Source organism: Suricata suricatta, chromosome 8 (genome assembly GCF_006229205.1).
Source record: "Suricata suricatta isolate VVHF042 chromosome 8, meerkat_22Aug2017_6uvM2_HiC, whole genome shotgun sequence".
NCBI classification, from domain to species: Eukaryota; Metazoa; Chordata; class Mammalia; order Carnivora; family Herpestidae; genus Suricata; species Suricata suricatta.
Window position 1 is genome coordinate 95,690,179 of NC_043707.1, and position 24,499 is coordinate 95,714,677.

General features: G+C 37.6%; 1 protein-coding gene across 1 annotated transcript in view; it reads left to right on the top strand.

The window, feature by feature from the left end:
- Positions 1 to 2,070: 2,070 nt before the first annotated feature.
- The window catches only part of OMA1 (OMA1 zinc metallopeptidase), a 79,859-nt gene continuing 57,430 nt past the window's right edge, over positions 2,071 to 24,499 (top strand). The window contains exons 1-6 of the mRNA XM_029949054.1: positions 2,071 to 2,132; positions 12,650 to 13,174; positions 16,020 to 16,248; positions 18,526 to 18,699; positions 18,800 to 18,907; positions 21,419 to 21,547. Of these exons, the coding sequence (XP_029804914.1) occupies positions 12,669 to 13,174; positions 16,020 to 16,248; positions 18,526 to 18,699; positions 18,800 to 18,907; positions 21,419 to 21,547 (1,146 nt within the window). The 5' untranslated portion in view covers positions 2,071 to 2,132; positions 12,650 to 12,668. The remainder of the gene's footprint in view (positions 2,133 to 12,649; positions 13,175 to 16,019; positions 16,249 to 18,525; positions 18,700 to 18,799; positions 18,908 to 21,418; positions 21,548 to 24,499) is intronic.

A 24,499-nucleotide genomic window follows, 5' to 3' on the forward strand; every position in this document is an offset into this window, starting at 1 on the left:
GTAATCTCTAGGGTAATGATAGCATCCTGAAGCAATAGAAGCCAGGCGCTGACTTTAAATGCCAGAAGCCTGGAGGCTGTAATTACCATAATAGCTGGCAAGTTAAGAGGGGCTGCACGGGGTTCTTGATCTTCAGGCGCTGTGATGGTATTTAATGGTACAAGGTGTCAATAGGAGAAAAAAAGATGGGCAGCCAATAGGGTGCTGCTTGATATCTATAACCAGAAGAAGGCAAGAATGGCAGAGCAGGAGTCTGAGGGTGGTGGCCTTAGTAAAAAAGTCATGCTTCCTACATAGCGCTCAGATCTGAGTCAATCTTCAGACCCAGACCACAGAATCCCTCGACTGAAGAGGTGATTGGGTCCCTAGGAAGAAGAATCCCGCAACACAGAAACAGATATTACTGCAATGATTACTCTGTGGCCTATGACCATTTTCACAGCTAACTATATGTTGGGGAAAGAGAAATACCCAGAAAAATCGCAGGGTCTGAGAGGGATCTGGTTACCCAGAAACTCAAAGTGTTATCGTGGCCTCTCTGTAAGAGTGGAGAGTTGGGGGGGGGGGCGGTCAAGCAATGAGCACAGATCTGGATAATATCCAGTTTACAATGTATCATGGGAGCATGGACCTAATCACTAGTATTTCCTCAGTCCCCGCGAGTACATATTTGGGAGTATAGATTGAGAGCAAGATCCACATTAGGTCCTTGGCCTTGAGTTCTCATGGTGAGAAAGACCAAGTGAAAGCCACTAAAACTGTCCCTTCCTTGCTGAGTTGGGGTAATAAATAAGAACCAATATTTCATGCAGGGGGTTACGATGATGATGGTGGCAGAGATTCATGCCACCATTAAAGGCCTAATGGATACAGAGTAGTTGTCATATCTCCATTTAATTTGCCAGTTTGGCTGCTTCAGAAACCGGAATGGGTTTACAGACAACTGCTGTTTTCATCGTCTAGTCGACCTGATGTAGCCCTTGTGCAATCGCTGGGATCTGTCATAATACCGCTCCGAAAGGATCAGGACCATCCGGATGCCCCAGAGGACCCCACTTTATCTGTTATATTGATAACAGCATGCTAATCAGGCATGCTGAGCGAGAGATAGCTAGTACATTGGAGACCTTGTTGAGACACACACTTCAGAAAACCCCATGAAGATTCAGGGACCTGTCACCTCAGTTTTTAGAGAACCAGTGGTCAGGGATCTACCAGGAGAGTACCTCCAAAGTAAAAGGCAAATTATAAAACACAAATAAGCAAGGTAAGTAAGCAAGGTAAAAGAACATTGCTTATAATCCTGTAAAAGTGATACGTAAAATTGTTCGTGGTATTTATATCTTTGAAGATGTTTCTCATTGTGCATAGAATATAAAGATAAACTAATGTAGAATCATACGACTATCTGGTATCATGTTTATTTGCTTGCTTGCTTGCTTATTGCTTGAATTCCCTCACTGTGAGACAAATTTCGCGAAAGTCGAAAGTCGTATCTTTATCTTGTTCATGGCTGTATTCCTGGAATGTAGGATGCACTTGGTGCTGGATAAATATTTTTTCGTGGCATAAATGAAACATACCTTACCCATTGTTTTGTAGCCAGCTATTTTCAGCTAACTTCTGGATGCTTCAGGTTATACTTCATTTTCTTAAAATGTGCCATTCCAGAAAGTCATGTGAAAGTAGAATTCTCACACCCCAAAGACTACTTCCATCAGTGCAACTTCAAAACCAAGAAACCTTGGTCTTTGAGCTCTAGAAACCCTCCAGATTCTCTATTCTTCTGACCAGCATTGCCTTAGAATCTTAGCGGTCACAGCCTTGTCCAGATCATTCTTTAGAGGACCCAAATCAGATTCCAAGTGAAGATGCGGCAGGCAAGCAGCCCAGCCCACAGTCACGTCCCTTCTCTGGCCACGCGGGGGCGTGAGAGCGCCACAGTCGGCTCTGGGTCGGCGGCCGGCGGGAAGGACGATTATGGGTGGGTGTGTTGACTGTCCGCTGTGGGCGGAGCAAAAGGCGCCAAGGACCGGGCAGAGGGCAGGAAGTAAGGAGGCGGGGCTTCTGGATGGGGTACGCGCTTGCGCTAAAGGCAGGTTGGAGGAGTCTTCGCTTTCGCCACTGCTAGGGTCTGTCCTGTGGGGACGTCTTTGTCCTCCTTTTACGACTTGGGCCGGGCCCTGGGGCGGGGGCAGAGTGCGGGAGTTGGAGTGCGAGAACTTCGAGGGGCGCCCGGATGAGGGGAGGGGCCCTGTGAGCACGGGGAGGGGGTGGGGTGGTGAGGCCTGGGGGGGAGGGGCCAAGGGGCGCCCGGGGCTGGGGGGTGGGAAATGGGGAGAGCCAGGGGAGAGGGGTGAGTGGAAATGGGGTACAGAGAGTCGTGCTTCACCCCCCCCTTCCCTCCGCTTCCGGCGTGAAGTGCTGGGACCCCAGGGTGCTACACTGCGGCCGGGCAGCTAGTCGCTCGTTGGCAGGTGGATGTGGTTTCCGGGAAGATCCCTGCCGCTCCCCTCATCCTTTCTTTCTCTTGAGCCGCTCCTTTTTTTAAAGTAGCATTTCCTGGTAAGCCGGCTCGGTGTGCCGCGCTTCGACTCCTTCACCCTTGCGAAACCGCTTCCAGCCGCCTACAGCAACTCGAGAGGCGGCCCCTCTCTTTCCTCCTGACTTTAAGTAGAGAACACGTTTTCCTACCTAAACCCTGCAGTGAAGAGCCCAACATTTCCTGTCTCAACAGTTCTAAGGAGTTTTGATGATTTCTTCATGAACTTGTCTACCAAAAACAAATCACTTTTTATACTCCGTAAATAATGCCACTTGCCTGTGTAAAGCGGAGCAACAGTTTTATTGTGCCTTGCGCTTCTCTAAGAGAACTTTTCGTCCGGGGCGATGAAGACCCCTCATTTGGAATTCAGGGTTGATCCGCGGGAGGGACCCCAACCAGTGCCGTGCAGCCCTCCTTAAAAAGCCCTGGCCGTGGTGAAGGCGTGCTCGCAGTCTGACATTTGGAGGCTTAAGAACCAAGGCTGTTGCCTTCCAATTTATTTTTTTAAGTCTTCCATCATGTGTGTACTTTGCTTGAATGATTATTTTAAAGTACATGTCCTATTTTTGCCAACCTGACAGCTGTTTCCATAGAAACTCGGGAAGAAATAGTCATTTTCAGCAGAGTTGTTGAAACTGCCTTCCAGGCTTCAGCTGTGGGTGCCAGTGGGCGCCGTTCTTGCTCGTTCGGAGCTGGTACTTAAAGAATTAAGGATCTGAACTGTTCTTCGAGGCCAGCAATCCAAATTGTTTCGTTTTCTCACATCATTAATTTAGTAATCCTAGAAGTTTGCCAGCTATGTTTGTTGACCTGCTACAGTTCTTTGAGGAGGATATGCCAGCCCCGAATCTGTCTTGGGCTCTGTGTAGTCTAGCGTGGGCTCTCTGAAATGTATAAATAGATTTCTTCCCCAGTGTTGTACCCTTTCTCAAGGATAAGCCAGGGACTGCAAAATATCAGGCTCCATGTCTGTTCTAAGTGACACTTTATTGTCAGTGATATAAACGATAATGTTTTTACTTATGTTCATGTAATGTTTGGGGCTTTTGCTTATACCTTCTGTGTCAAATTTTTTTTTTTTTTTAACTTCACATGAGTCCTGAGAGATGAGCAAGGGTTTGCTTGCTGTACTGGCAGAGCTGAACAGTGCAGCTGATGTGCCTAGAAGCAGAGATGAGAGCTTTCCTGAGGGGTGTAAGAACGTGGGTGGGTCTGGAGTTAGGAATGGGTGAAGGACAGCCGGGGAAGGTGCCTGGAGAATTAGGAGGAGGTGGCTTTCTGAGAGGCCTGGACTTCCATATGCAGTTCACTGAAGCCCATGGAAATCATTGGAAATTACAAAAATAGTTGCCTCTGTTGGTTTTGGGGCTTACAAAAGTATTATTACTTGTAATAATCTGTAAAATTTTGAACAGCACAAACACAGGAGATGAAAATCCTTTACAATCACTCAAAATAACCACTATGAGTAGTGTGCTACGTATTGCTTTAGGTTTATTTGTATTTGTATATACTGGCGTATTTCAGCAATGCCGTTTTGGCAAATGGGGCAGAGATTTTTGTCTGTTTTGTTTTCTCTGGTGTCTGCAGCATCTAGAATGACATGGTATGGGATATAGGAGGCACTCATTAAATATTTAATAAATGAATAACATAATTTAGATCAAAAACTAAATGGGGTCTTGTGCATGTTTGGTCAAGGTGGTTAAAACGTTGTTGTTGTTGTTTTAAGTTGGTTGCCAGCATTTTAAAACAGCTAACTTTCACATCAAGTTTGAATTGCTTGCTTTTCTTGAAAGTGCTGAACTGTTTGGTAATACTGCGTTGAGATTCCATGACACTTGCTGCACCTTCAGACGGGCACGAATCTGCGTTTGTGTCGGTATGGTTCTGCCTGAGCTCTGCAGACTAGCACTGTTGAATACAGTAGCCACATGTCACCTCTGGCCATTTTGTTTTAGAGGAACTAAAATTAAGGTAATTAAATGAGTGTCTGGGTGCCACAGTTCAGTTGAGCATCTGGTTTCGGCTCAGGTTGTGATCTCTGGGTTCACAGGTTTGAGCCCTGCTTTGGGTTCCTCACTGTGAATGTGGAGCCTACTTGGGATTCTCTCTCTCTCACTCTCTCTGTCCCTCCCCTGCTCAGGCATGCGCACACCTCTCTTTCTCAAACTAAAAAAATAAATATTAAAAAATTCTTTTGCTCAGTTGCACCAGCCACATATCAAACGCTCAGTAGCCATAGGTAGGAGCTAACATATTGGAAAGCGAAGGCACATTTCCATCATTGCAGAAGTTTCTGTTGTGCAGTGCTGGTTCACACATCTGAGCTTGCCACTCCTGATATACAGAATTTTGGCAAGTAGAATTTGTTATTTTTAAGATTTGTGTTTCTTTGTCATTATACAGATCTCCTTTTTTTTTTTTAATGGTTGCATAATATTTAGCAATGTGGGACCTAGGTGAATTGTGGGAGTAGGATTCTGTTGTGTGATTTGTATTTTAGAAAGATAGCTTTACCTCTTGTTGAGGGGGGTGAACTGGAGGGGTAGGAGTTGGTGGTAAAATAGGCAGAGAGACTGGAGGTTATAGAGTCACAGCCTCAGGCCACAGAGCCCAGGAAGGGCTAGCTTGAGATATTAAGGAGGCAGAATTACTGCCTCCTTGAATCAGAATCCTTAAACAGTAAATCAGAATTACTGATTTACTGTGGATTGGGATTTGTTGTATGGTAAAGTCACTGCAGAGATAATCTGGTACTAATCTGGAACTGACTCACTGTTGAAAATTGGGAATTTGGCTTTGCAAAGTATAGAAGGAACCTTCAGTTATTTGTAATAAACAGCATGTATAATATTAAAATGTTACCAGCTTGTGTATGAAATATGTAACTGTTTTATACCATGTAGCCTCTTAAGTCAGAGATCATTCATTTACAAGATACTCTTCCCTTTAAAGAGAGGGAATTGTTTTAGGGATAAAGTAAAAGCTCATGTAGCTTAATTAAATTTAGGAAGTACAGTGGACTCTTGGGAACCAGGAAGGTATGAATCTTCCCTGAGGCTTCATGATCTTTTACTTTCTGCACATTGATTCCATTGTCCTTTCTCTGTTGATCCACTTCTTTTGCAAAGGTTTTGGTTTGCAGTTCTTGCTTGCATGTTACTTTGTGTTGCCATAGCACCAAATACAGTCTCAAGTTATACATGCCCTCATAGTATCCTTTGCCTGATACTGTCTCACCAAAAGTCTTGTAGGTGTCAGATATCCATGCCTGGCTCTGTGGCCAGTGGGAGGGTTTCTGGGGAGGATTGATGGTCTGGGTCTGTCCCTTAAGTTGAGGTTATAGGATGCCCTTGTAAAATGGGAGTGTGATTGGAGAAGTATTTGAAGCTTATCTCCTATTAGTAAAGGAAAGAATGTGGGCTTCTGTTGTTTTCGTAGTTTGACTTCTAGCAAAAGACTTTCTCTTCTTAAACCTTAAGTACACTTCCCCATTTGAGAAACTTCTTTAAATTTTTTTTCTGCATCTGCCTAAACAGCATAAAAAACAGTAGTTGCCTTGAATTATTGTGCTACTCATGGAAGTCATTTCTTTTTTCAAAAATTTCATAACGGTACATAACACTTAATAAGGAACTGTATTTTATTATCCTGTAATAGTCTTATGGAGATAAATTTTCCCCCTAACTAGATAATGACATCCATGAGGGCAAGGACTGAATTTCGTGCTGCATCTGTAACTCACAAGCCAGCTAGCCAATGAAGAAACTTCCTGGCTACTCAAATTCTAACTTTGAAATGATATCTAAGCTTCCGTTATTTCACTACTTTCAGCTTGGTTTAAAAAAGAAAAAAAACCCTAGAAAGTATCTTGTTAATAACATCAGATTATTATGTATTAAGTCTAGACTCTGATTTAAAATTGGTAGTAATTCCAAAAGGGTTAACTTGGAGTTAATGTTTACTTAGCATGCCTTTTATTCACACTTTATGTTAATAATACAAGGGTGGAATGTATAAAAATTTTAAAATTTCATAACTTTTAAATAGTTTGGTATATAGGTAATACTGTTTATTAAAACTGATTTTCTGAAGTATCTTTCTAGATAATATTGTAGTAGTCTACATTGACTTTAGATTTACATGTTTTCTTTCAACTTTTATTATGAAGATTTTGAAACAGAAGAATTGAAAAAAAATTTAATGGACACGTATATAACCAGGACTTGGGTACCATTGTTAATATTTTACTGCATTGGCTTTATGTCCAGTGTGAGTGTGTGTATGTGTGTATTTATTATACAATTTGAAAGTAAGTTTTATTCATCATAAAGAGATACTTCAGGAAGAATCTCAGGTATAAATTATTCACCTGCGTAACCACATCCTTATAACCTAATAAGCAGTACTTACCTAAAATAACCTAAAAGCAAATCTATAATGTGAATTTTACCAGTAGTCCCAGCCCTCTTCTAAAGCTGATGTTTTTCTTTCAAACAAAGATCTCAACAGAGTTGACACATTGTGTTTGATTATTGTTTCTTTTTAGTATCTTTTAAAAAACAGCTTAATTCTTTTATGACTGACATAAAGTAAATTATGCCTACTTAAGCTATATAGTGTAAGTTTTGACTGATGTATACCCCTGTGAAACCAACACCACAAGCAAAATAGTGCACATATTCATTACCTCTGAAACTTTATAATCCCTTTCCTGATCCTCTTTACTTTCCCATCCTTAGGCAATCAGTGATCTCTCTGTAAGTAAGTATGAATTAGTTTGCACTTTCTGCAGTTTATATTATAGAGCTGGAATCATAGTGTATGTAGTTTTTTGGCAATAGTGAGGTCTAGCTTCTATCACTTGTTAGTATATAGAAATAAAATTTGTTTTGTATATTGTTCTTATATCCTGCCACCTGATTAAACTCAGTGTAAGAGCTTTGTATATTCCTTTGGATTTTTTTTATAGAGATGATCATTTTATGTAGGCATAAAGATCACCTCTATATATTTTTTTGGGTGCCCTTTATTTATTTATTTATGTATTAATTCTATTGTACTGACTAGGATCTCCAGTTTAATGTTGAATTTAAGTGGTGAGAGTGAACATCCTTGCCTTGCTCCTGATCTTAGGAGGAAAGTATAGTCTTTCACCAATAAATATGCTGTTGGTTATAGTTTTCTGTAGATGTCCTAGTTTATGAGAGATTTTTGTTCAGGGTTGGGTGTTGGATTTTATCAAATGCTTTTTCTGTATCGATGTGATCATGTGGTAATTCTTTTTCAGTGAACAAGGTGGATTACATTGATTGAATTTTTACTCAACCTTGCATTCCTGGGACACACCTCAACTGGTCATGATGTATTGTCTTTTTATATATTGTTGAATGAGACTTTCTAAAATAGTAAGAATTTTTTGCATCTGTGTTGATGAGAGATAATTACTCTATAGTCTTATACTTTTTTTCTGGCTTTTTTCCATGGTAATGCCAGTCTTATTGAATGAAATGCAAACTATTCATTTCTTTTGAATTTCATGGAAGAGTTTGAATAGAATTATTATTAATTCTTCCTTGACTGTTTGACAGAATTCCCCAATGAAGCTATTTGGGCCTGGAACTAACTTTGTGGGAAGGTTTTTAACTATAAGTTACATTAAAATAATAGATATAGGGCTCTTCAGATCAATTTCTTTGTGAATTACCTTTGGTAGTTTGTGTTTTTCAAGGAAGTGATCCATTTCATCTAAAATGTCGAATTTTATTTTCATTGGTTTTAAGAAATTTGATATAGAATATACCTGGGAGTAAGTTTCCTTTGTGTTTACTGTGTGTGTGGTTTTTTAAACTTCTTGGATTTGTTAGTTTACAATTTTCATCAAATTTGGGAAATGTTCATTCTTTTTTCTTTATTCTTTTTATTATCTATCTACCATGTCTCCTTCCTTTTCCAGGACTCCAGTTATACATATATTAGGCCAGCTGAGTTATCTTATACCTCATTGATGCTCTGTGTATTTTTTCTCTTGGTTTTCTGTTTTGGTTTTCTTGGTTTCTGTTGATACATTAAGTCTACAAGTCTTTATTTCATTGTTCTAATGTCTAATCTGCTGTTAGTCTCATCTAGTGTATTTTTCATGGAAGACACTATAGTTTTATTTTCTAGAAGGTCAGTGTAAGTCTTTTAAAAAACATATTCCATGTCTCTATGTAACACCCTCAAATTTCCTTTGGCTTCTTAAACACATGGAATATAGTTATAGTAAGTACTTCAATGTCCTTGTCTGTCAGTGCCGCCATTCAGGTTATTTAAGAGTTAGTTTTTATTAGTGTTTTTCCTAATTAAGGTTCACATATCCGGCATCTTTGCTGCCTGGCAATTTGTTAAGTCGTAGATATTTTTGTACTCTTATAACTGTTCTTGAGCTTTTTTCTAGGATGTGGTAAAGTTACTTAGAAACAGTTTGATCTTTTTGAGTATTGCCTTTAATCATTGTTAGGGAGGGCCAGAGTAGCTCTTAGTCTAGGACTACTTTTTCTCTAATGAGGCAAAACCCTCTGAGTACTTTACCCAATGCCCATGTATTAAAAGATTTTCTACTTTGAAGGGTGGAAATAGGCCCTGCTCCATGAGCCCTGGGTATTGCTCCTGTAATCCTGTCAGGTGATTCTTTCCCATCTCCAGGGACTTTGCTCAGGTGAGTGCCCTGATCAGAACCCAGCTGAATACAGGAGGCAGAGTCTTCTGCAGGACATACCCTGGAGTTCTTTCTCTGCCCAGGTCTGTCTTCTCTTGTACTGTGCTCTGCACGATCTAGCTACCATGGCCTACTTGAACTCCCAGCTTCCGCTCTCCAATTATGGGGCACTTTTGGGCTGTGCTAGGTTTTCCCTCTTTTCATAGTGGCCTGGAAACTCACCAGGTAGGAACTTGGGGGCAATTGTAGGACTCAATTTATTTACTTCCCATCTCTCAGGCGTCACTGTTCTTCATTACCTAATGTACAGTGTTTTGAAACCATTGTTGTATTTATTTTCTTTTTTCACTTGTTTTCAGTTCCTCTTATTTCATATTGACCCTAGTCAGAAGTGCCAGGATTATATGTGAAAGAATCAAGTTTCTATTTTATTTTTCTTCTTTAATTACTTATTTATTTATTAAATATATATTTATTCTAAATTTACATCCATATTAGTTAGCATATGGTGCAATAATGTTTTTAGGAGTAGAACCCAGTGATTCATCCCTCACATATAACACCCAGTGCTCGTCCCAACAAGTGTCTTTCCTAGTGCCCCTTGCCCGTGGAGCCCATCCCCCTGCCCCAGCACCCTCAGTTCTCTGTAGTTGAGTCTCTTATGTTTTGCCCCCTCCCTGTTTTTATATTATTTTTGCATTCCTTCTTTTATGTTCATCTGTTTTGTATCTTAAATTTCAGATATGAGTGAAGTCATAGGATATTTGTCTTTCTCTAACTAATTTTGCTTATCACAATACACTCTAGTTCCATCCAAGTTGTTGCAAATGGCAAGATTTCATTCTTTTTGATTGGCAAGTAATACTCCATTGTGCATGCGTGTGTGTGTGTGTGTGTGTGTACCACATCTTTCTTTTTTAATGTTTTTAAATTTATTTTTGAGAGACAGAGACAGTGCGAGCAGGGGAGGGTCAGAGAGAGAGAGGGAGACACAGAATTGGAAGCAGACTCCAGGCTCTGAGCTAGCTGTCAGCCCAGAGCCCAGTAGCACGATGTGGGGCTTGAACTCGTGAACTGTAAGATTTTGACCTGAGCTGGAGTCAGATGCTTAACTGACTGAGCCATGCTGGTGCCCCTCTTTTTTATCCATTCATCTGTCGATGGACATTTGGGCTCTTTCCATACTTTGGCTATTGTCGACAGCACTGCTGGAAACATTGGGGTGCATGTACCCCTTCAAATCACCACTTCTGTATCCTTTGGTTAAATACCTCGTAGTGCAGTTGCTGGGTCATAGGGTAGTTCTATGTTTAACTTTTTGAGGGACCTCCACACTGTTTTCTGGAGTGGCTGCGGTTTGCATTCTCACTGGCAGCATAGAAGGGTTCCTCTTTCTCCGCATCCTCACCAACATCTGTTGTTGCCTGACTTCTTAATTTTAACCACTCTGACAGGCAAGGTGGTATCTCATGGCGGTTTTGATTTTATTTCCCTGATGATGACTGATGTTTAGCATTTTTTCATGTCAGTTGGGCATCTGGATATCTTTAGAGAAGTATCTATTCATGTCTTTTGCCCATTTCTTCACTGGACTATTTGGTTTTTGGGTGCTGAGTTTGATAAGTTCTTTGTAGATTTTGTATACTAACCCTTTATCTGCTATGTCATTTGCAGATATCATCTCCCATTGCTGATTATTTCTGTTTCCTTCACTGTGCAAAAGCTTTTTATCTTGATGAGGTCCCAGTAGTTCATTTTTGCTTTTGTTTCCCTTGCCTCTAGAGACATGTCGAGTAAGAAGTTGCCGTAGCCAAGGTCAAGGGGATTATTGCCTGTTTTCTCCTCTAGGATTTTGATGGCTTCCTGTCTTATGTTTAGGTCTTTGATCCACTTTGAATTTATTTTTGTGTGTGGTGTAAGAAAGTGGTCCAGGTTCATTCTTCTCCATATCATTGTCCAGTTCTCCCAGCACCATTTTCTGAAGAAACTGTCTTCATTCCATTGGATAGTCTTTCCTGCTTTGTCAAAGATAACTTGGCCATATGTTTGTGGGTCCATTTCTGGGTTCTCTATTCTGTTCCATTGATCTGAGTGTTTGTGTTTGTGCCAATACCATACTGTCTTGATGATTACAGCTTTGTAATACAGCTTGAAGTGCAGGATTCTGATGCCTCTCTCTGGTTTTCTTTTTCACAATTGCTTTGGCTATTCAGGGTCTTTACTGGTTCCATAGAAATTTTAGGATTGTTTGTTCTAGCTCTGTGAAGAACGCTGGTGTTATTTTGATAGGGATTATTTTGAATGTGTAGATTGCTTTGTGTGGTATTGACATTTTAACAATATTTGTTCTTCCAAACCATGAGCATGGGATGTTTTTCCATTCTTTTGTGTGTCTTCTTCAGATTCTTTTATAAGCTTTCTATAGTTTTCATTGCATAGATTTTTTATCTCTTTGGTTATGTTTATTCCTAGGTATTTTATGACTTTTGATGCAGTTGTAAATGGGATCGTTTCCTTGATTTCTCTTTCTGCTGCTTCATTATTGGTATATAGAAATGCAACCAATTTCTGTGCATTGATTTTATATCCTGCAACTTTGCTGAATTCCTGTATCAGTTGGTGGACTCTTTTGGGTTTTCCACATAAAGCGTCATGTTGTCTGAAGAGTGAAAGTTTGACTTCCTCCTTGCTGATTTGGATGCCTTTTATTTCTTTGTGTTGTCTGATTGCCGAGGTAGGACTTGCAACAGTGTTGAATAACAGTGGTGATAGTGGACATCCTTGTCATGGTCCTCACCTTAGGGGGACAGCTCTCAGTTTTTCCCTGTTGAGGATGATATTAGTGATGGATTTTCATATATGGCCTTTATGATCTTGAGGTGTGATGCTTCTATCCCTACTTTCCTAAGGGTTTGTATCAAGAAAGGATGCTGTATTTTGTCAAATGCTTTTTCTGCATCAAATTTGTATTTTAAAAAACACATTTTAAAACTTGGATCTTATCCTTCTATTACATGCTCTTCCTTCTAGTTAGGACCAGTTGCTAAAATTTATTGGTTTACTGGTTATTTTTGTTTTTGTTTAGTCCATTTCTTAATTTTCACTAATTTAGCTGTTAAAAACAGACTTCCCTCAACTAAAACTAAAAAATGAAAAGAAGAAAAAAATCCAAGTTTCTAAAGGATATGTTTTAGAGTGAAAAAAAAAGTGAGCAAAACCCTTTTTTTTTTTTTTTTTAACCTTTTTGGTTTGATTGCTGAGAGGCGTTGCTGTAAGGGCTGGTGAGTAGAAACCTAAGGTAATTTAGGCTGAGGCGTGTCAAGGGAAGAACAACTGAACAGCAACAGTTTTGTAAATAAGTGTTTTCCAGAGACATTTATAACTTATTTTTTATGTTCCAGGTAATTCAGGAGAAGAAAGATGAGTTTCATCTGTGGACTGCAATCTGCTACTAGAAACTGTGTTTCCTTCCGATTTCACTCGCTGACAAGCTGGAGACTGTGTCCCGCACTAGCTGTGACCTCACCAGCCTGTCGTCAAGGTCAAAGTACTCATGCAGTTACTAGGAATCAGGGTCTGGGAGTGCATCAGTGTGATAGGTTGACTTCTCTGCCTAAAAATTTGTATTCCTATAGGACTCTTAATACCAAAAGACCAGGATGCCTTTTGAACGTGAGCCGTAAAGAAATTTGGATGGTTACCCCAAAATGTACTGCATGGAAGGACTCTTTTTCAAGATACCTCCTGATAAATGAAGTTGCAGGAGCTCCGGCTCTCCCAGTGTTAGATCCTCTGAAGTGTCTTCCCATAAGAGAGAGGGACATCAGGAGTTTCCACACTTCCCCTCGGTGTCAAGCTGCTCCGGTTCCTCTCTTGTTGATTATCCTTAAACCAGTGCAGAAACTATTTGCGATCATTGTAGGCAGGTAAAAAGCTTTTTTAAAAAAAATAAACTTGAATTAAAAGGTATTTGTAAAACTGTGCTTTTGAAGAAAACTTGTTAGATTTCCCTCCCATCTTTAGCTCAAAATTAAGTTTCCAAACGGTTGTTTCTACCCAGTTTTGTTAGAAATGATTTAATAATCTTGAAATAATATACTAAATAGTATAACAGCGTGATCTTTAAAAAATTACATAGGATACTTTTTTAAACGATCTTCTGTTTATGGTTACAAGAACGAAAGATGTTGGTTATAATTTGCATATGAGAACAGTACTTAAAAACATAACATTTTATTTTATGAAATCTGCGGCAATGGGTCATGAAGCTGAAGGAATTTACTTATTTAAGAGTGGGCTCATTCCTAGCCAAGTTAATGCTTAATTAGTATTTATTTATTTTTCAATTCTATTTCCAACCCATCTTTGTTATTTTCTTTTGGGTAGTTCTTCATAATAATTATGTTTTTATAGCTAAATAATGCTTTATAGTTAATTTAAACCTTGTTTTCTCTTATTTGCTCCATGAAGATTGAAGAAAGGTAAAGTTAAGCATTGTCTTGTCATTCTTATGTTTGATGACTGTGAAGGCCTTTCTAGCCCTCTTCCTCTCATACTAACACAGTTTTCTGTGATTTGACACTGGCACCCAGAAAATACACAGTTGTGTTAGCTCTTGATGTAGGTAATGACAGTCACAGAAAACCAGAGCTAGACAACAATTAAAACAGTAAACACAGATTTAATGCAGGACTTTTGCAATAAGGGAAGAGAGATCTAAGTAAAGAACCAGAGTTAATTCTGAATACAGCATGGACAAGTGGGAATTTATAGCTGAGGAGCGGGTTGGGGTTTGGTGGATGGAAAATTACCAAGAAGAAGCATCAGGAACAAGGGGGGAATGCTCCCTATCCTGATCCCACTAGGCTTCTTGCTGACGGCCCAGGGAGGGTGATCAGGCATCCGCTGGGGGATGGTGAGTGATGAGGACCGAGCAGGTATCGAGGGTGATCAGAGGTGGAGGATGGGGACATTTGTCTAACCTGACTTAGCAGGATTCTTGCTAAACCTGGACAATGCAGAGACGAATGCAGAAGTAGAGGCAAGGCCTAGTTGAAAAAAGTTCAGGGGAGCCTCAGTAGAGTTTGGTGGAAGGGAGGATCTTTGTCACAACTCAGCCCAGGGTCTGAGCCAGTGGTTCTTTTTCGTCCTTTTTAATCATTATTTTTAACTTTTTGTTGTTGTTTCTATTGTAACCATGTAACATTTTCTTTTAAGCTGTGTTTTTGTCATATATTAAAAGCAAATGATAAGCCATTTGAAGTTCTGAAAAGGAAATATGTATACTTTGTAGTCTGGCTTAAGTTTTTTCAGGTTGGAACATTTTGAGGCATTTTAGGTGTATCACTTAATAAAATTAAAATAACTTGGGGCGCCTGGGTGGCCCAGTCGGTTAAGTGTCCAACTTCGGCTTAGGTCGATGATCTCACGGTTCGCGAGTTCGAGCCCCACATCCGACTTTGGGCTGACAGCTCAGAGCCTGCAACCTGCTTCAGATCCTGTGTCCCTGTCTCTCTCTGTCCCTTTCCCATTTGCACACTCTCTCTCTCTCAAAATAAATAAACATTAAAAAAATTAAAAAAAAATAAAATAACTTGAAGTTATTTTGTAAGATGAATTTTGTCAAGAGAATGATGTGTATATCTTAAGTTTTTGTTGGGATTTTACAGATGAACTCACGAGGAAAAATTTTGTCTCGTTGAAAACATTGCTTGTCAAAATATCTGTGATCCCTGATGACCAGCAGGGAGTGTTGTTGCCTGCTAGGAAGTGGACCTCCATGTGTTAACTGCACAGTCTCTCATGTTCTTATTTACAGTGTTGATGCCCCTGTTACCTTTCCTTTGTTACATTTTTGAGGGGGTCAGTGGAGTTTCTGCTAGTGAGCAATGTTTCTTTCTTTTTTTTTTTTTTAATGTTTTTATTATTTATTTTTGAGAGAGAGAGAGAGACAGAGCATGAGCAGGGGAGGGGCCGAGAGAGAGGGAGGCACAGAATCTGAAGCCCTCCAGGCTTCTCTGAGCTGTCGGCAGAGAGCCCAACATGGGGCTCGAACTCACGAACTGCGAGATCATGACCTGAGCCGAAGTCCTACGCTTAGCCGATTGGGCCACCCAGGCACCCCAGCAATGTTTATTTCTAAAATCAATGCTGAGATAGTTTCCTTGTACCTTGCTGAAGTACTGGCAGATTGTGCTGGAAGTCTGATGAGCGGGGGTGGGGGATGGGGGTGATGGTGTGAATCGTGGTTACAGGTATAGATGATTGTGCCATAACCCCTTGGATGTATATTTGGGCAGATGATCCCTACTAAGTGGTTACGTGCTAATACCCTGGGATCACACCATCTTGCCTGGTTTTTTCTTACTACCTCTGCAACCTTGGACAAGTTGCTTACCTTCTCTTTGTCTCAATTTTCTCTTTGGTAACAGGGTTTTTGTGAAAATTAAGTGATGACGTATGTATAACAATTAGAACAGTAGTTTGCATGTGGTAAACAGTCAATACATGTTAACTAGTGATGGTTGTAAAATAGCTGTTCATTTAGTGTTCACCTTTAAAATAAGAAGAAACTTTAAATGAGCATTAGAATTTTTATAACTGATTATATCATTTAGCTAAGAATTTTATAAATGAAAAAACCCATCTATACAGAGAAATATATCACAGAAATTCAAGTATATGATGACATAAAATTCTAACATAAGATTAAATTTTGGTGATATGTGCTGATACTATTGTCAGAACTTTGAATTTTTCTTTTTGCTCTAGGGGCATAAGGAAATGGTGGCAGGCTCTTCCTCCTAACAAGAAGGAACTATTTAAAGAAAGTTTAAGAAAGAATAAATGGAAGTTATTCCTTTGTTTCAGTAGTTGTGGATTGCTCTTTGTAGTGTTTTATTTTACTCACCTGGAAGTGAGTCCGATCACAGGAAGGAGCAAGCTACTATTACTGAGGAAAGAACATTTCAGACTTTTATCAGAACTGGAATATGAAGCAGTAAGTAGTAAGAATTGTTTATAATTAGATTCTTAATATACTCAAAGCAGCAAAGTTTCTTAAGTATGATATACTACTTTTTTATGTTAGTCTTTGATAGAAAATTAGCATTTTCCCAGAAGGCCTCCAAACTTTCATACTTCATATTCGTACTGCCTACATTGCATTTCCTTTCGTTCATCCAGCTAATTCCTGCTACCACATGTCACCTTAGATGTCACTGTCTCAGGAAAGTCTTCCTTGATTATCCAGACTGGGTTGGCCACATTATGCTCTAAAGGGTATCCTCCATACAGACTAATTATGAATCGGCTCATTGGTAATTGTGTCCAGTGCTTGGCTGTACTGGGGTCAGCTCTCCTACTTTTATTTTCTCTTTGCATAGCATACTTTTCTTTAAACCATTTATCAAGAGGGTAACTTAACAGTTATTTGCATAATTATTTCTTTATCTGTCTCCTATGTTAGACAAAGCTCTATGGGAACAAGATGCTGTTTTTATCATATTAGGTACTAGCACAGTGTTCAAGGTAGTTTTTAGTATATATTTTTCAGATAAGTAGATAGGAGATATGATTTTTTGTACCTTGCAAGTAATGGAGAATAAGGCAGTTTTTTCCAAAACCTTATTTTTGGCAATTTATTTTTTAAATGCAAAATCAAGTTGGAATTCAGAAGCCTTAACTCCTTTTTTTTAATGTTTTAATTTTTATCAAGAGAGAGAGTGCAAGCAGGGAAGGGGCAGAGAGAGAGAGAGAGAGAGAGAGGGAGAGAGAGAATCTCAAGCAGGCTCCGTGCTGCTAGCACAGTCTGTTCCGGCACTCAAACTCAGGAAACATGAGATCATGACCTGAGCTAAAATCAAGAGTTGGACATTTAACTGACTGAGCCACCCTGGAGCTCCAGGGAGCCTTAATTTTTTTAGAAAGGACAATAACTCAGGTGGTTACGCATTTTATATGTCTCGTGAGTTTCTTGAGGACAGACCCTCTTTCTCCAGTTTTGAGCACACACATAGTATATTGAATTGATGTCTCATGGTCTCACTTAACTGCTTTGGTGAAATCTTTATATCTTTTTATTGAATTTAAGCTTCTGAGTTTGTCAGTGAAAAGTTTCCATTACAAAAGAAATAACAATGTTTTTTCACTAAAAAGATGCATCTCTTTTAGTCGAGCTTGTAACAGAGATTGGAGGTGTTTCTTGGGAAACAGGTTTGAGGAAAATGTTCTGGAAAGATTGAGAAAGGCCTAGTGTTAAATTAATGTATCTTTCACCATTCGTTTCACTTAGAAACTTTAAAAAATTGTGTATATGTACATAATATTCTTTTTATTTTTTTATCCTATAAAACATAATAACCCACTTGATACTAAAATTCAGGCACATGTTCCTAATAGGGATATGGTAAAGTACTATAATTATATATAATTTTGCTTGTTTTATTTCTTTCATATGGGTTAGTAGTTGTTTCAGTTTACATTGGTGACTTGTGCTTTTAAAAAATGGTATTGATATAGACTATTTCAGATTCAATTCTACAAAATCCTATGTTTTTAATTCACCTAGGAAAAGAAGGTTATATATTTCTTGATCTATATATGAAAGAAGCTACACATTTTATGGAAATTAACATATTTTCAGAACATCCTTAATTTTCCTATACTTGAAAGGGTTTCTCATGAATATAGCTTCAGGAAGTATGTCCATATGATGGCTAGTCCTACTCAACAAGGTGTAGAGAAAAATGATGTGCACATTAGTTCTAAAATTTCAGTAATTTGCTCTCATTCTTTGTGAATAAAACACTTTAAAATTAATGAAATGTCCTATTTTTAGAAGTTTAACTTTTTTATTAAGTATAGGGTGTTTTTCTATTTAGTGGGTTTTGAAAGTAATTTTCTTTTCTATTATTCTTCCTTATGTGAACTCTTTGTTTCCTAGGCAGTGTTTTTTTCCCCCTAAAATATTTAGGAAAGTAGAAATAATATTTAAGCATTTTATTTGTTTATAAGCTGATAGAAAGGATGAAAGTTTTATTTCAACCAAGTTTATATGAAAAATCTTAGTTATTAGAATTTATTCCACTTGTGAGAACCCACATTGCCTTTGCATTAATAATTCAAATTTAAGAATTTGAGTGTTTACTATATGTAGATTTTTACATGATTAAAAATTAAAATGTTCAACAATAAGTAGCCATTTAACTCTTCATGAAGCAGTAGAAACATTTTGTAGAGCTAAAACTCTCTTAAAGATGACTTTTAAATCTTTCAGTGGATGGAAGAGTTTAAAAATGACATGCTAACTGAGAAGGATGCCCGATACCTAATGGTTAAGGAAGTGGTTTATCATTTGATTGAATGCAATAAAGATATTCCGGGGATCTCTGAGATCAATTGGACTATTCATGTGGTTGATTCCCCAGATGTAAATGCTTTTGTGCTTCCAGTAAGTAACTGTCCTCACATCTAATTTTTAATTGTTAAATTTAATATCCTTGTTTTTTTAAGGTGTTCCAATTGCTTACATTATTTTCTTTATGGTGCAGAATGGACAAGTGTTTATCTTCACTGGGCTTTTAAATAGTGTGACTGATGTTCATCAGCTTTCCTTCCTTCTGGGCCATGAAATAGCACATGCAGTACTTGGGCATGCTGTAAGTACCTAGGATGAATGTTCAGTAGTTGAAACACTGCTTTGAAGTTAACAAGTTAAATCATTTAAAACTGAATCTTTTCAGTTTTTGTTTTCTTTAAAAGCTAGAATTTTAGTTTTTAGCAGTTGACTTGTTCTGTTACCTGAAAAAATATGACTGGCTAATTTTGAGAATTTTTATGGTCTTTAGTATTTGATACCTGAATAATTAGTGTTTTTCTTAAATACTATTTTTATCACCTGTCTCTTTTGCTAAAAAGTAATTGTTCTCATCCTCTAATTATTTCTAATTAGATTTTAAGCTTTCCATAATTATTAACATACTTGTAATCTAGTCTGAAAATTAACTATATGAAAGTGATATTACTATTTAATTGGGCAATTCAGTTTTCTTCCTTTTTTATTCATTCTTAGAAGATGGCTTGGAGCATCTATGAAAATCTCCAGAATGATATGCCATGTATAATTAATACCGAGTAATAATAATGACACCTTGCCATTTTATAGTTTGCTGAGCTTTTAAATACATACCTTCTCAATTATAATTTTAATACCATCCTCATTAAGTATGTATTTAATATCCCCACATTATATATGAGGAAACTAATGTTTAAAAAGAACTTTAAGTAACACAAGTAATATGGTCAACCGGAGAACTGGGACTTTAACTCAGGTCTTCTGTTTGCAAACCCAGCCCTGCTTTCTTTTTATTGGCAGGCCTTTTTTTAATGGATCGTAGAATTCAGGTTGATTTAAGATTCTTTAAATACACATCCGTTTGACTTGGTATGAGTACAAAAAGCTAATGTGTTTGTTTATTCATATATTTATTTTTATTCATTAAAAATAAGCATATCTCTCTTGCCCACATTAATTAGAGAGAGGTGTATTTTCTGTTAAAAGCATGAAGGTAAATAGTCAAAGGATTGTGAAATGTTACATTGGAAATGCAAGTAATATTAACTTTAAATGGAAATGCTAATGGTATTAATCTCCCTAAAAATCATGTCAAGTTCTGTCTACTCCTTAAAGTACTAAGCACAAACAATAATTATCTCCTTTATTTCTTCTGAATTACAGAAAAATATAAGAAACATTTTCCTTAAATAGATACATACAAGAATAAATCTAAGCAGTCGAAAAAGATTGTCTTTCAAGAAAGGGCTTCTTAACTGCAAAATCAATTTTGGCCATTTTTAGCATTTAAAAGATGTTCATATTCCATACACCTTTATTTTTCTGGCCTTTACTTTAGTGCCTCATTCAGCATGTTGTTGTCATCTCTGTCAGTACAGAACACTAATTAGATAAGACATAAAAAGAAAACAGCAGTCTTAAAAATTGAAAATCATTAATGTTTCTTTGTAGAGGCCTTTTAGACATCATCAGCACTGTCTTTTTTTTTTTTTAGCAGTCTCCATGTTTTCTTCATTCTACAAATACATATTTAAAATTTTTTTTTAGTTTTCTAAGACTATGTAATGGCAATTTTCTTCTTTAGTAATTAATAATAAGCATTTTCTCTTTTATAATGACTTCATCATTTGTAGTTTTATTCCTTTGTGCTAAAATAATTCCATAATTGTTTTTCATGACACACAGTTCACATAATGAAGCAAAGAATGCTTTGTGAAGGAAGATTATATTGTTAAGAGAAGTGTTCTGTATGATTATTTTTAGCTGTCAGCCATATTTCATACATTCAAGTAATGATTTCTGTATTATCAGCATTTATGAATCACCTTTAATGAGGAACAATAACAATCGAGTGCAGTAAACTTGTATTTAGAACTACTTAAAACAACTGTTTTAAGTAAAATTGGTTAGTGCTATAAATATAAAACTTCCTAGAACTCGATTTCCTAGTGAGAAATACCAGAGTGGTAAAATTGCAAGCTTGCATAAATGAATCATCTTTCGTATATTAGGTCATGAAGTCCAGAAGTCTTTTATTAAAAATAAATCTCCAATCTTTTTCTGAATTTTTCTTGATTTAACTATTTCATATGTTAAGCACGGTTTAGTCTATCCAAAGGTATAAGCATAATGAGCACATTTATTTCCTTTTAAAAATATTTAATGATTACAATAGAAACTAAAACTTCCTGGGTTTCAGATTTTACTTATAGCTATGTGAATTTTGGCAACTATTTTAGTTTCTCCCATCTTAGTTTCTTTATAAAATAGGCCTAATTGTAACTATTTTACAAGATTATTTGTTTGTTACTATAAGAACTATAGGTTAATGAACTGATATTCATATCTATGAAATGTCATTGTATCTGAGTGATGGTAAGTGACTCAGTACAAGTTCATTGAATGAATGTTTATACATGCAAGCAAGGAATGGAAAGAAAAAGCACACAGAAGAAAAAGAACATGTGATCTTAGTTGGTGAAGGTAAGTTAAACATGTAATCATTTAATGTGATTCCACATCATGAACTAGAAAATGTAAGGATACACTGTCTTAATTTATTAAATGTAGTTTTCATTGTTTTGTGTGTTCTCAGGCAGAAAAGGCTAGCTTGGTTCACTTACTGGATTTCCTAGGTATGATTTTTCTCGCAATGATTTGGGCTGTTTGTCCTCGAGATAGTTTGGCACTTTTGGGCCAGTGGATACAGTCTAAACTGCAGGAGGTGAGTGTGAGACACTAAGTTGGATTTCTAGTGGGGAGGATATTATAAAGATTATGGTAAAGTAACAGATAGAAAAGGTGTTTTCACATATCATGAAAGACAGCTACTAAGTTTTAGTCTTATGTTTTCTCATTTTTAGGGATATTCTTAAAAATGAGCATTCAAATTGGCAAATACTACGTCTTTTGAAAGACGGAGGTAGATGGGTTTCCAGGGCTTAGCAACTTCTGGCTAACCTCATGTTTAGGGCAGGCGGCTATCTAGTTATTGCGCTTAAAGAGAGAAAACCCGGTCACAGATCCTTCCTTTCCTTTTGTCATTTTACCTTCAAACTTTTCATATGTGACTGTGGTATACTTACTGGATGACTCTCCCTTCTCTCAAACATTTGCATGTTGATGGAGAACTCTTAAAACCTGTCCGTTTTTATGGGCACAGAGTTGGCTGAAGCCGCTTTACCATCCATGTCCCGTCACTCCCAGAGGCACGACGGTGACCTGGACAGTACCGAAAGGACAGTCTTCCTAGGTGTTTGTTCACTTTTGTTTTTAGTGCTTAGGTATAATGATAATCGTGTCATAAAATTTACTGAGGCCCTCATTTTGTTCCAAACACTTCACTACGGAAAGTAGATATTGCAGTCTTTATAATTGCTTTGTTAACTATGATTAATTATTTTATTTTACATCTTTCTTCATATATTTCCTCTTGTCCTGGGAGGTTTGGTTATTCAGGCACAATCTGTTATTTGTTTATTTAATGATTTGTGGAGCACCCATCACTGTGCCATCTGGGTACTGTTTAAATCTAATGTGTAAAATTCTTTGAGACAAATTGCTTTTGAAATTGGACAACTAGGTCTTTTATTCAATGTTACCATATCATTGGCTGCACTGATATTGAAATAAAGGTTCTTTCCCCCACCCCATCTTCTCCACCTCCTTTCTCCCTTCCTTCCTTCTTCCCATCTCCCTCAATGGGGTTATTTTTTGTGTGTGTGTCAACTGTGCCGTTTTTATTTTATTCCTTTTTTCCCTTTTCACAGAGAAATAAAGGTCTAGAAATTAAAAAAAAAGAAGGTTCTTAAAGGGGAAAGGAAAGAATAGTTAATGCTTAGGTTATAGGATTTCATATTTTGAATTTTATTTCTGTTATATGTTGGGAAGTCTAAGGAGTTAATGTAGTTTTTTCCCCCATTTATCAATACATCACTTTTTTCTGTATTAGAATCTGAAGATTTTGTCATAGGAAAGATAACCTGTAGCTGTTTTTTCTTTAAAATACTTAATGAAAGGGCACCTGCGTGCCTCAGTGGAGCATTGACCCTTGATCTCAGCTCAGGTCATGATCTCACAGTTTGGATATCGAGCCCCAGGTCAGGTTCTGTACTGATGGCTTGTAGTCTGCCTTGGATTCTCTCTCCTTCTCTGCCCCTCCCTGCTTGTGTGCTCTCTCTGAAAAAAATTTAAAAATTAAAAAAAACTTAAAAAAATACTTTATGAATCCTGCTGCTTCATATGATAATTAATAATAAACTAAAAATAAAGTGATTACTTTCCTTTGAACTCTTTTTCCCTAAATCAAGCACCTCCCTCCCCCCATGATTTTGGTGATGAGGAAATGTTTCTTTCTCTAGAAAGCCTTGTTCCTTGTGATCGAGGAGCAGGAGGGGATGCTTACAGTGAAGTCATTAAAGAGGGGGAATTGCTGACATTTATTTGCCAGAGAAAGGAAGAGATGAAGGAAGGAGCAGGGGCCGTTACATAACCTTTGGAGAGTCCTCCATTTTTGTAATTTTAAGATTTAGGTATAATGTAGCAGCCCGTATAGCATGCTACCAGATATTAATTAGTAATAATTACAGAAGCTAATATTTATTGAGTACTTACCATATGTTAGGCATTAGGATAAGCACTATAGATTAATTATGTGCAGAGGTTAAGAATACAGGCTGTGAACAGATAGACCTATGTTTGAATTTAGGCTGTGAGGCCTGAGTTCTGTAGAACCTGGGCAGATCACTGTAGGTCTCAGTTTGTTTCTTTATCTATAAACTGGCACTGTTACTGCTTTAATGATACATTTAAAATAGGAATTTTTTTTGTTTTTTGTTTTTTTTTAGTTTTTATTCACTTTGAGAGGAGGGGAGAGGTACAGGGAGAGAAAGAGAGAGAGAGAGAGAGAGAGAGAGAGAGAGAATCCCAAGCAGGTCCCACAGGGTCAATGAGAATCTTGAGGCAGGGCTTAAACCCACAAACCTTGAGATCATGACCTGAGCCAAAATCAAGAGTCAAACGCTTAACTGCCATCCAGGCATCCCTAAAGTAGGATCTCTTAACCTAAGTACCATTGATGTTTTAGACTGGATAATTCTTTATTGTGAGGAATTACCCTATGCATTGCAGGATGTTTACTAGCCTCTAAACATCTACTGTAAACACCTGGTCTCTACCCACTAGATGCCGGTAGCTTCCCCCCCCAAACAGTTGTGATGATCAAAAATGTCTCCAAACATTCTCATACGTCCATGGGGAACAAAATCATATCCAGTTGAGAATCAGTGATTTGAAACATTTAGCACGGTACCTGATACAAAATGAGGACTCAATAAAGAGGAGTTATTATTATTTGCTCATTTTTTCCTGTCTGCAACTCTAGGAGGTTGATTCTGTGCTACGCCATTTTACACATGATGCTACTGGGCGTAGAGGGGTTAAACAATTAGCTGACAGTTAACAGTTAATAAGTGTAGCATTGGGACTTAAATGTAAATTGCTGTCCTTTAAAAAAAAAAAAGCCAGTATTTTATTTTATTTTATTTTTTTAATTTAAAAATTTTATTTATTTTTATTTTTTTTACTTTATAAAGTTTCATATTTTTTTAACATATGCAATTTTCCATCCTTTACAATACAGTAGTTGCAATGACACTCAAAACAGAAAAGCAAAGTA